The 13918-nt window shown below is 40.9% G+C and overlaps 1 protein-coding gene across 1 annotated transcript in view; it reads right to left on the reverse strand.

Annotated features, from left to right (window-relative positions):
• Positions 1-13918, reverse strand: part of plxna1b (plexin A1b) — a 172264-nt gene that overhangs the window by 108788 nt on the left and 49558 nt on the right. The window contains exon 3 of the mRNA XM_066662771.1: positions 13614-13796. Coding sequence (XP_066518868.1) covers positions 13614-13796 — 183 coding nt within the window. The remainder of the gene's footprint in view (positions 1-13613; positions 13797-13918) is intronic.

Genomic DNA, 13918 nt, shown 5'->3' on the forward strand with positions numbered 1-13918 from the left:
TGCACAGTGCATTCATTGAGGTGGAAAGTAGGGATGCACCAATTTTGAATATTTTGGGCTGATACGATAACTGATACTTAGCACCTTGTAGTAGCTTATATGAATAACTGATGATTTTATCTTTTTGTAACTAAAGCAAATTCACATTGGATTAAAGCAAAACAAATTCATTTTATCCTAGGTTGTCATAGAACAAGCCTTTTCCTCAGTATTTGTACATGTATGTACTTTTTAATGTTATATTTTAAGTATATTAGTTGCAGTTTCTTTATATTTTTATTAAATATTTATTGCTGGTTCCGCATGAGTGGTTTCTAGAGGGGCGCTAATTAGTGCCGCACCGGGTATGTTTTGGAGAGCGAGGGAGAGTGTGTTTGAGTGAGTTTGTTTGTAATCGTTTATCATCGTGTTTCCGTAATATATTCAGATATTGAATGACACTATCGATTTTCATGTGTTTTATATAAGATGTGCTCCTGCACTGTGGTGTTTGAGAGCATCTTTCTGTCGTTTAACCTGCTGTGTGCGCGCGCGCGGGTAATGAACAACACTGATACTTGCTTCATATGCGCAATAACTAAATAACTAAAAAAAATCCACATATCACCAAATAATTTATCTGTCGCCTATATACCGTACATCACTATTGGAAAATCGTTCAATGTCTTATAATGACAGATTAACTCCATTTTTAAAAATCCCACTGACGATGGAAACCAATCCAGAAGGTTCTGGGTGAGCTCTTATCTGTAAATGGTAAGAAAAGCAGAGCCAACCACAATCAGAGTGGAGTATAATAAAAAAAGAAAGTATCTCCCTGTGATTTCTCAGAGTTTACTTGCAATGGGGTTCCAATGGTCAGATTAAGCGTCTCACAAAACAAAGAAAGTGAAACTTCTTCACAATCTCTTGTCTGTGTCAACAACAAACCACATGCTGGGTAAAAGGAAAATCAGAACTCCACCTTTGTTGCTACCGCCTGTGTTTGCCGTTTATTCAAGATACTCTGCCCACTTTCAAGATCTGTTTTGCAATAGGAAGTGAACAATGTTTTTATAAGAGGGAGTAGACAGTTCTAGGTTTGGATTAGTACCAGAACTGTATCATATAACACTGACCAATGGAAAAATGCCACATGTCTATGTTATATTAATAATTAATAATATTTAAATACATATAAATCTCTCAGTAACCATGTGGAGTCTCCTCAGTCATTTTGTGTATTCATTTTCTGTGACCTGACTCTGTAGCAACGACTTTACCCTACGCCTGGTACTTCACTGTGGCTGTGAACCAATCTGACTTCATCTAGAACAAAGCCCTTAAAGAAATCATCTAAAAGGCATGCATCTTGACCATTTATTTAATCATAAAAATCTGAAAACCGGTGGAACTCCCCTTTCACGTTCGGGCTTTATGTTGTGCCGCAAACGGACAATTACTGTAGTGAGAGTTTCTGCGCAATGAAAGTCAAGCCTCACTGCAGTTCTATCTGTCCCATGAGAACACACACACACACTTCTCTATACAGAAATGCATGCAGGCGAGAAAGCATCCAATAAAGCAGGACAAGCAAGCTGCTGCCAGTGCATTTTGTCTTTTAACCCATTAACACACACACAGCTAATTATGAGGATAGTAAAGCTTGCTGCCTATGCATTTTTATGCTACTTACAGCCCCCAAACCCAAACTAACACAATTACAATAAGCTAATACACATGCAAGCTAGGAGTGTAAGATACAGACTCAAATGCACATAATTGTTCAGAAAGAAATGCTGGTGGGGGAGTGTGATGTACTGTACAATGCTCAATGGGAAACACTGGGTCTGGTCTCTCATGAGGATGTCAGTTTGACACAAGCTGCCATCTTGTATAGCACATTTTGACCGGTGGTCTTAATGTTTTGGAGAGTGTTTTGATCAGTCCATAACTGGCTGTCATTAAGAGTAGCCATTCCCCTCCTTCCATATGCGTACGCATACACACAAACACCAAAACACACAAATCCCAAAGCTCTGCTATTTTACCTGAGCAGATTTGACAACACCTCTACTGAGGTTACCATAGAAACAATAGGGTGGAGGGACAAAGAGGGGGACCAAAAAAAAAAAGAGTGAGAACAGAGACAGAAAGAGAGAGAGGGAGGGAGAGAGAGAGAGACAGAGTAAGGGAGAGAGAGAAAGTGTGAGAGAGGGAGGGAGAGAGAGAGAGACAGAGTAAGGGAGAGAGAGAAAGTGTGAGAGAGGGAGAGAGAGAAAGAGCGAGATATATAGAGAGAGAGAGAAAAAGTGTGAGAGAGAGAGAATGATGTATGTGTGAAGACTGAAATATCAGAAGAACAGGAAGGCTTGAGGCGGATGGAAACTCAATCGTTCTTTTCCTTTATCGTCTCTCATTTAAGACGGACAGAACTGCCCAAAGGTGGGGCGGAGAGGGGGGATTGTAGAGGGGAGAGGAAGGGAGGAGAGGAAAAGAGCAGAGGAGAGGGAAGAGAAGTCATTTAGCACACCTTATCCCGAAGCAAATATAGCATAGCGGAAATCTAGATAGCCTGCTGGAGGCACTCATATTCCAGCCCTGACCAATAGTGCACTCAGCCAGAAGAGTACACAGCCTATTTACACTGCAACCTGTGTGTGTATGTGTGTGTGTGTTGCACAGTATGGATAATGGAACAATTCTAGCTTCTACATGTGTCAAAATATCTTGCAATATATTAAAACACAACCCTCTTTAAGAGAAGATTGACAAAATCTGCCTCTACACCTCCCATCTAACACCATCCTCCTCCTACATCTCTGTGTTGTTGCTCTCCACTTACCACAGATGACATTCTACAGCTTCTCACATCTAAGAATCCAGCCACCTGTCCGCTGGAGCCTATTCCACCCATGCCATTTCAGATGATTGCTCCAGACCTCCTTCCTTTCATCGCTTTCATCATAAACGGCCCCTTGTCCTCAGGTTATCCTCCATCCACCTTTCAAGTCTACCAGAGTGGGCCCCATGCCGAAAGAGCCAACTGTAGACAGCTTGGACAACAGAAACTACAGGGCAGTATCTCTGATTTTGTTCCTCTCAAATGGTCTTTGAATGTTCTCTCTACAATAAACAGTCACTCACCCTGTGTCCGAAATGGCTCCCTACTCACTATTCCCTCTATTATCCACTATACAGTGCCCTATTATAGGGAATGGAATTCAGGAGGGTAGTGAATGATTTTTGAACACTACCTCATGCGGGTGTTCACCAAACGATACAGTGGATTATGGGTAATCTGATATCTGCTAGTGTAGTCTCTACACTACACTAGTTGCTAGTCTCTCTCTCTCTCTCTCTCTCTCTCTCCTCTCTCTCTCTCTCTCTCTCTCTCTCTCTCTCTCTCTCTCTCTCTCTCTCTCTCTCTCTCTCTCTCTCTCTCTCTCTCTCTCTCTCTCTCTCTCTCTCTCTCTCTCTCTCTCTCTCTCTCTCTCTCTCTCTCAAGGAAAGGTTTGACAGTCGCTAAAGAGCAAATGTTTAAAAGAGAGATGGAAAAGCGTTTTTCTAATAAACAATGAGCGCACAGCATCCTCCAGAGCCTGGGACTGACCCTGCAACCAGAGCTTTTTAACAAAGCCATCCCAATCTCTCCACACTTTAGGACCATTGTTCTCACACCAGCACCACCCGAGTGGATTATTTTGGAGCATGTGTAGACTGTATACATACAGCACTGAGCATAAGTCAGGGACCACACAGCACTTATTTACTATCCTCTAAAAACATTAAGAACAAGCTCTACACAGCAGAAAGGACACAGACGTCTCAACAGATAAATATAAAGCAAGCCTTTTTGATATAAAGTGTGTTTTTGATATAAACAGCTGTGAAAAAGTACTGTTACCAAAGGAAAAAAACCCACTCAGATCTCGCCCTCGTATTGATGCTGTGTATTGAACAGGTGTTTATTCAGTCTCTCGTCATTTCAAGACTAACTGCAAGACAGCTGCATCTCTCTTCTGGCTGGTCTTTCTATACATACCATAAGACCCTCTACCACAACCCCCTGGGAACCGCACTTGGTTTAAGATTATTACAGCACACATTGTTTCTGCAAAAGCCAATATCACATTAATTATACAACTTAACTTAAAGGACTGGCTTTAGAATAATTAAAAATTTCACCTTAGTTACGACATTACTTTATGCTTTTATTAAAAAACAAACAAACAAACAAACAAACAAAAACCCAACTCTCTCATCTCTGGCCCACCCTGCCGTACATGTAGATTTTAGTTTGGATCAGGAAGTTCCAATGCTTAATAAACAACATACTGAGTCGCCCTAATGCTTGGATTTTTACACCGTATGCAAAACAGAGCACTGAGAGGAGGGAGGAATCCTACTCTCTTCATCTCTGTGCCTGACAGCAGCAGCATGCAAGTGAGAGAGAGAGAGAGAGAGTGTGAGGAAGAGAGTGTGTGAGTGTGTGACAGGAATTAAAAGCCCCCTCAGAGAGGGCAGTCAGAGCAGGATAATCATGAATATTTCAGTACAAATGAAAAGATGAAATGAAAAGATGACAAGCTTTCACTCTCAATAGCTGTGCTCTCCATCTCTCTCTCACCAACTCTCACTTCCTTCTCTTCTCTCTCTCTCTCTGTGACCAACAGTCCAGGGACAAAGAAAACTGAATGAATTTAAAGGTCAAAGAGAAAAGCTACAGTTTTTGTGTGTGTGCGGCAGAGAGAGACAGAGAGAGAGAGAGAGAGACCGACTCAATTTGGAAGACCATGGAGAATCTTATCAGATTCCAGGCATAACTGTAAAAGACAGAGTTCTTTGTAAGTGTGTGTGTGTTTCTAGGACACGGCCATGTGAACCTGGAGCAAAACTAGCAGCATATGACAAGCATGTGATAACCATGCTGACTCACCACCCCCCAACACACACACACACACACTCACAGAGAGAGACAGATTAAAGTGACTTTAAAAACACACATTCAACACTCAAAAGTTAAGGGTCAGAAATGGAAATGTGATTGACATTACTTGGATAACAATAATTAGAAACTGCAACCAACTTCTAGGACGGATTTTTGGAGGTGTGGCGAACAGCCCTGCAGATTTCAGAGACGTCTACCTAATAGAACGTGAGCTGTAAGAAAGTAGAAAGAGCGGATATACTGAATACTGAAAAAAAAATACATATCTAGTTGTTGAGGTTTCTGTGCAATTAACTGTTAATAATGTGTGTTTAGGTCTTTTTCCTGTTGCCACAAAATGAATACATTGTACTTAACAGCCATTTAGGCTGGAAATTAAACAAATGATGAAACAAAGACCAAGACAGAAAGGGGGGAAAAGGGGTTGAACAGAGAGGAGTAATAACTGTGGTCTTCTCCTCAATAGAAATTCAGCGCAGTCGCACTCCTGTACAAACTGCTTTCAACAGCACACTTGATCTTAAAATCCAAAAGCACTGCTGTGGATCTGCCGCTTATAGAAAAGCCCTTAAGAGTATAGTACAGCAGAAAGGAGAGGAAGATAGCCACGCGACTAAAGGTGCTTATTAACCGGCAATGCTTTTAATCCAATAAGCTCAGTACAATTCATATAAAAAAACAAATCCTTCATTTAGTCCAGTAAGAAATAGAGGAGTAGATTAACGTAAGTGTTTAAACTCCAAAGGCCTTTATTAGATGAATTAAGAGTGATCATTTCATCTGTGTCAGGATTAAAAGATACGGAGAGGAAGAGGAAGAACACAATGACGATAATAAGCAGAAGATTCTCATTCAATCGTCTCTCAGAACCAACTCTCTGACCTTTGACCTCCGGCCTAATCCCACCAGGGTGAAAAACTAAACCTTATCATGTTGGTGTTTTTGAGCGAAGGGAAATTACTGAGCCCCCCCAGTCCCATCTCCTGAGCTGTTCCACTGGGTCAGACTCCTTACATGGCAATTAAAGTGCACAATGGGTTTTGGGGGGTTGGTACACCTGTCTATTCAGAGCCTTACAACGGCAAGCCAATAAAGCACGTCATTTGGGCTGATTCGGAAAGGAAGCAGAGATTTATGGGATTGGAAGTTCATTCCAGACTAAGTCCTGCTGCAGACAGGGTCATGAGGACTACAGTGTCCAGGATGCAGATGGAGATCAAGTCAGATCTTGAAGTTATTTCAAAACACAGATAGCCTTTTATACCAAAGTCATAACAGATATAAGCCTGAAATGAACGTTTGATGTGTATTTAGATATTTTGGGTTACGCAGCTGAACACATTAAGATGACTGACTTGTGGGGACATGGTTCAGGAGAATTTTATTATAGCAACTAACACCACCGGAGTGTAGCTGCTCTGGTCCAGACTTCAAACAGAGTTGGGAAAGAAAACAATTTGGCAATTACGTCCAGTTTTGCCTTTAGTCCAAATGTAATCAGTCAAAACATGCTTGGTGTCCAAAGCTTGCCTCTTAACTGCTGCCCTGGAGTTATGAGGCTAAAAGGCAAATCGACCAAAATGTGGTCAAATTTCAAGTCTCACAGCAGAGCATATTATTGCATATTTAACTAATTAGCCTTCTTCTATATTTAAAAAAAAAAAAACCTTTGGAATTCATTCACTCATTCATTTTCTATAACCTAATTATCCAGTATAGGGTGGCGGTGGGTACAGAGCCTACCTGGAATCACTGGGCGCAATGCAGGAACACACCCTGGATGGGGCACCAGTCCACCACAGGGCTCCACAAACACTCACCTACAGACACTTAACCCATCCACCTACCAATGTGCTTTTTAGATTGTGGGAGGAGCACCAGAGCTCCCGGAGGAAACCCACACAGACACAGAGAGAACACAGCAAACTCGTAGAGTCACCCAAGGTTGGTCTCGAACCCAAAACCTCAGAATCTTGGAGCTGTGTGACAGCAACAAAACCCATTATGTCACCAAGCAGCTAAACCTTTGACAAGCTCTGTACAACATTTACAGACAAACAAACTCCACAGGTTACTCTATGTAATAAAACAATCAGGAAAATGCAAGTGATTCCAAACCTTAGTAGTGTAATTTATATCTTGCAAGTGTCAGAAAGCCAATAAGTAATTCTATTACAGATTTGTTAACCCCATTTTCAGGGTTTGAGGCCAACAGGGTCTGATTTAGACAAACCCTCTTCACAGTGTTTATTGGCTTCCTTTACTTGTCAGCTACATTAGCCTTGTGGCTCCAGACTAAAACTAAAGAAGCAAACTTTGGGTGGTGAACCCTCTCATTTGATTGACAACATTTGGCTAAACAGGTTCTTTAAACGCTAAAACAGTAATTAGTGAGATGTGGGGCTCTGAGCAATGGGCTGAAGATCCATTACTGCAAGTCTGTGTGTGTCTGTGCGTGTGTGTGTATATCACTCTGGGCTAAAGGTAATTTACCTCTGCAGCTCCAATTATGGCCTCTCCTTTGGACTCTGTGTCACAGAGCAGTATCATTTAAGTAATTGCTTTGGACTCTGGGTGTGCCTTTGTGCTTGTAGAAGAAAAAAAATAATAATGAAAGGATGTTCCTGAAATACATGTAAAATAAAACTGGAACACGTGGTGCTGTAGCAGCACATTCACCGTAACCCGGACAGCACGCGTTGTTAAGGCCTCTCTTAAACAAACCCAGTCCAGTAAAGCTATTCCTCATCCATTATGCATTAGTCCCTCTACTTCTCTTCATCTTGACAGATTAGTCCCGCTGAGAGGTGGTGCAACGCTGCATGATGAAGGGATCCTATTCCTTCCTTCTCTGGTGAGTTGGGTAAACGACTGCATCATTAAAAAGAAAAGGAGTCGAGGACTGGTGACTTCATTCTGCTTGGTAAGTTACTGAACAGAGAAGATTCATTTGTGTCCATATGCGCTTCCTAAATGTCTGTACATTCGAATCAGAAACAGCACTCGCTGACATCGCGTAAAGAATACAGAGATCCATTTAAAGAAGCAGTGCTGTTTACACTGCAGCAGGAGTACCTAATAAACAGAATTAATGTATTATATGAAACACTCTGCTGGGGGAGGGGAGGTAGGGAGAGGACAGAAGAAAATGTTCTTTGTACACCTTAAAAATAAATCATTTGTATAAACCAATCCTCTGATTTGACAGACACAATGTGTAATGATTATTCTTTATATTTTTTGGTTGGTTTTTAAACATGTACCTAAAACATGTGCATCTGTGCTCCTAACCTTAATCCTCTCAACCCCAACTGCACTATTCAACTAGCCAATCATGAGCCAGAGTTACATCTGTCATAATCTGATTGAAGCTTCAGTATTGTCTGATACCAATCTAGTATTTTTCCCCTTTATTACTATACGGCACAGAACAAGCAAATAGTAAAAAGCATGACATTGGACACTGAGGAGTGTGTGATGTTTCAGAATAGATTTGTTACAGGACTGGATCAGAATCATGTTTTTCGCTGTCTTATCTGGAATTCTCTGTTGATATCTGCCCAATACTTATCACTACCAATACCAGTCTGCTATCTCTAAATGTGCCTGAAGCGTAAAAATAGCATAACAATACGTCTCTCCCTCTCTCACACATACGTATGCTGCTGCTCAGGGAAACAAGAGAGGTCCACTCTTACGGAGACACTCTCTCTCTCGGTTTCACCACCACTGCAGTTATTCTACAGAAGTGTTAGAGATTTGCTACAGTGGCAGGGATGGCAACTGTGACACAGGCTACTACATCAAATGAAAGGAGACATTCATGTGATTACAGGCAGAACCAGAAGCTCCTCAGTGTGATAGAGACAGACCAAATTAATATTAATGAGAACATGGGGCTATAATTAACAACCTTATTACACAGAGAGAGAGAGAGAGAGAGAGAGAGAGAGAGACTGTATATATAGAGAGGGAGAGACTAGAGTAGTGTGTGCTTGACTGAACTAATTCAGGATGACAGCAAAGCCATTTACTCAGAAAACAATGTGTCGGAATGACCTACTCAACCCACTCAGACACTACAGCAACAGGGAAAGAGGAAGAGAAAGAGGAAGAGAAAGGAGAGAGAGGGAGAGAGAGCTGGTGATTGAAATCAAAATGAAAAAGGACAGTGAGGACAGCCACCTACAGAGAAAGACAAAAGACATAACTAGTGGGAACTTGTCCAGACAGAGATAACAGCATGAATCTGTGTATACGTTATCATGGTGGAAGGGCAGAAATGTATTAACGGCAGACTTGCCGAAGCAGAGTGTGTGTGTGTGTGTGTGTGTGTGTGTGTGTGTGTGTGTGTGTGTGTGTGTGTGTGTGAGAGAGAGAGAGCCTGTCTGGAAAGCTGTACTGTACAGTCCGTGCCTCCATCTGTTCTCTGGCTGTTCAGAAGCTCGCTAAGCCTCACAAACTCCTCCAAGAATGGTGTCCTCCCTCCTGCTTTGCACTTCCCTACACACACACACACACCACTGCAGAGAAGCATGCTGCAAACATCTGACCTAACAATGACTTCAAATTTGATAACTACTCAATCATATTTCAGTCATAAATTGTTAGAAAACTATTGTGTACCCCAATCTAACATTTTACCACAAAACATTTCAAAATGTAATTTAAAAAATAAATAAATAAAAAAGGGGGGCGGCTGTTACATACACTGCTCTAACATTTACATAGTGACGTTTCTTCCGTGCTGAGCCAGAAGCAGCAATGACGGAGGCCCTTTTCTCTCTATTCCAGATCAGCTGTTATTTTAAGGTAAAAATATCTAGTGTTTCTATAAGACCTTTAAGCGTTACGTTGTTTCAATGCATTGTGAAATTTTATATCTTCTAATCAAAATTTCAAGTTTGATTTGTTTATACAGTACCAGCCAAATGTTTGGACACACCTACTCAGGGAGGGTTTCCTTGGATTTGGGCCATTTTCCCCATATTGTGAATGTACAGTACCAGTCAAAAGTTTGGACATATTCTCATTCAATGTTTTTTTTTTTCTTTGTTTTTTTTTTCTCTACATTGGAAAAGAATATGGAAGACATTAAAACTATGAAGGAACACATGGAATTATGTAGTAAATAAAAAAAATGTGTTAAACAAACCAGAATATGTTTTATACTTTAGGTTCTTCAAAGTAGCCACCTTTTCCTTTGATGACAGCTTTGCACACACTTGCCGTTCTCTCAGTCAGCTTCATGAGGTCATCACCTGGAATGGTTTTCAGTGAAGAGCTGTGGCCTTGTCATGAGTTAATTTTTAGAACTGCTCGCCGCCTTAATGTGTTTGAGACTATAATTCTATACAGTGGATAGCCCTATTCCAATGACTTATAAGATGTGTCCAAATTTTGACTGGTACTGTATATACAAATACACTTAGAAAATGAGGCTGGATTAACTATTTAAACAATAAAATCAATGCAATGTGCTTTATCGATTCGCCATGTTCAGGAAGTACCACATTTTAAACCCAAATACAAAAAAAAACATTCAAATTTTCAGCCTTCAAATAAGTATTTCAGTGAATATCACAGCAACTAATTATGATTTATTGGTGCAGGCCGGTGTACACACACTCAAACACAGAGAGCACTCTGACTGGACCATTACTACCTCAGCTCGAGCTCCAAACCCAAACTTTCACATTTACTGTCCCAGTAATAATTCATAAACATTTGTTTTTAAAAAATGTAAATGCAGTTAATTAAATAGCTCTTGTCTTTCATCTCTCATGTACATTCTCCTCTCTCTCTCTCTTGCTCTTGAGTGGAGTGCTACAGCTAGATTAGAGGACCTCTGAGCTTCAGTGAGGACCACAGGGGACCCCATCGCTGACCAGTCTCTGCCCACTTGCCGTGCCGCTCGGTCAGCTGCAGCTCCATCGCTTTTAGCCTGATTGAAGAGCTCTCCGAGGTCCAGACAATCAAGAGGCCCACACAGCGGGGCAGAGGAGAGGCCCTCGCAGGAGAAGGGTCAGTGATGCTAAAGAGTGCTCTCGGAGGAGCTGTGGAAGTGTTTCCATGGACAGAATGAGAGGAGGAAAAGAGAAAGAGAACATCTTTCTTGCGCTGGTTAGAGAAGCAGTCACATTACTACTTCTCAATATAAACAAGAAATAGACTTCAAGAAACACAGACATGAAAATCTGACTTCACAACAAGCTGGACGTGAATTCATGCCAAGCTTTACAGTGCCAGGACATATTTACAGCTTTTTTTGTATAAAATTACTTTAGTCTTTAGTCTGATAGTGTTCTCTCATTATATAATCATCACAAATTACACACACATAAACAATGTATATTACAACCACTGTTGTAATGCATTTTTGGCAATATAATAAATAACCCATAATAGATTTTTTAAAATGCTAAAGACGGCCATCCCCACCACTGTGCTGTGTTCAGAAGCAAAAAAAACCTCTTAAAGAGAGGACAGGAGAGGAGAGCATAAGTAGCATAGCTCATGAAATACAAAGCTCCATTATAACTCCATCTCCATCTTAAATCTTCAAGTACCCTCTTCATTCTCCCGCTCTCTCTTTCTCACTCGCTCCTGGGTATTGGCCACAGACTGTCCTCCATTTCACATCTCAGTGAATCCATCATGTGATGCCTCAGTGGTCTCTTCTGCCTCCACCAATCTCTCCCCCCGCCCCCCCCAACACACACACACATACGCAAAACATAATGAAAATGTCAAAGAGCGAGCCTACCATATGTGAATATGGAAATATCCACTAGCTACGTACAGGGCTCGGTTAGCTCTAGCATATGAGGCATGTCAATCTAAATACGGGACGGAAGCGTCTAGTTCTTCAGTCTTCAACGTCCCATAACATTGAATAATGCTTCCAAGATCTTCTAACCTAGGAAAGCCACAGTGGGATCAAAGTGATTTGTCTCCTCTTGCATCCAGAATGATGCTGGAGCATTTCAAGAGCTCGCAATGAGCTTCACCAGCTGTGTAACCACGTGTCTTCACACTCCGTGGCGGAAACTGGACAGTTAGAAATGAAAGGCTGCCAAAACCAGTCATTCTCCATTTCAACTAAAGAACAGTTGATTTACGGATGGAGAATGAGACCACATGGGTTAATTTATCATAGCTTAGCATTTGCTGGGCACATAAGCACATATACACACACTCAGAAATGATGAGGGTCATCCAGAGATCTGTTTTCAAGACAAAAACACTACTGAAAATCCAGATTAACAGTATGCCTAGGTAAGTCAGCCATTACTCCAAAGCCTTCCTAAAGGGATCTTAGGCCCTATGTTAATACAACAATGTCCATACTGGCAGTCAGATGATGAAAGATACAAACTGGTTTCTTACTGAAAACACTTTCCCATGCACTGCAGTCAATCTTGTGGATTATATATCATGTTTCTTAATTTAGTTTGATACGATATAATTCCAATATCGATATAAACAATAAAAAGCCACAGAAAAACTGGCAAGAAAAAAAAAGAAACATGACATCACCGTCAAACAAACCTCTTGGCTTTGTCAATATTAATTTTAAATTAAAATTAAATAAATTTAATTAAAAAAATGGTACTGAACTGACGAGAGCACCCTCTAATGACTGTCAGTGACAGATGATGCAGCTAATGTATACTGAAATATTGAATATGTGTTAAAAATCATATCCTTGTTATTGAAACATTTATATTGTGATATATATTGATATTGAATGAATGTCCAGGCCTAATTGAATATATATTCTACATACAGGAAAAAAACCTTTATATATCCTACTTCCCCTCATAATACACTACCTGTTCTATCCATCTTTACCTTGACAAGCTGGAACATATGTGGAATATATAAGCTGGAGGAAAGATAATCTCCACAGGGGAATTTCATAAAGTAGGATTTCTAAGCCTCTACACCTTAAAGGGAGACTCCCTACTTGTGACAAATCTTGAGGGTTGGATGAGCTATTTTGGATAGAGACCTAAGGCCAAACACTTTGAAATACATTTTCTAGCTTTGCAGCAACAGCTATCCAATTTTAATCTTTATTCACTATCTAACAGAAAACACACACATACAGGCACCCTACAAAAATCCATCCCAAAGGAGAGACTTCTACAATACCTTGTAGAAAATGTTACAAACACACCAATATCACTGTCTGTCTGCAGTGTCCAGCATTTTTAAGCTGGTTTTGTGGTCATTTATTAAGATCAGAGAAAAGCCCTGAAATGACTGAGCAGCAACTGACCATATGGCACATATCCAGCAGACAGAGATTAGAAGAAAAATGCTTATACTAAATCCCAATACCAAGCCTGTCTGTTAGGAGAATTCAGAGACATTCTTATCAAATTATCCTTCCTCTGAGCTTAAGATATCTTGCCAACATAAAAAACATTCTTCATGAAATGCATCTAGAGAAGACCACATTCACAGACAAAGCCCATTATCTCATACACATGTGCTGACGGCCCATTTTCTTAAACACTATGTCTGTGAAGCCCCAAGGTCCAGGAAGCAGACAAATAACAGCCCAGTTGCCAGAAAACAAAGCCTTCCTGTAGCTAAACAGGGAAATTCCTTTGAAGCACAGTCATAGTGAGATGGCAGAAGTGCCCAGCACAGAAAAAGAGGAGTCTGTTCTTACCTTCTTCAGACGGCCGGTGCGTGTACCAGTGAAGACCACAGTGTTGCCACGGTAATCATAGGCTGCCACCGAGGTCATCCCGTCATCCTTGTCTATGAAGAGTGGCATGCCCTCAATCGTGCTGGTGCCGCCCAAAGGCTGGTTAAAGTCCTGTCCGCAGAAATTATCATCGATCTGAAGAGGCTGCAAAACAGAAAGAAGAAAGCTAAGTGTATGTGAGCAATGTATTCAGTGCGAGAGCTTTAATCAAGGCTGAAAATCCATGCAGAACCGGGTTTAGAATCCAAACCCGACCGTAGCCAAGA

This window comes from Hoplias malabaricus, chromosome 3 (genome assembly GCF_029633855.1).
Source record: "Hoplias malabaricus isolate fHopMal1 chromosome 3, fHopMal1.hap1, whole genome shotgun sequence".
Taxonomy (NCBI): Eukaryota; Metazoa; Chordata; class Actinopteri; order Characiformes; family Erythrinidae; genus Hoplias; species Hoplias malabaricus.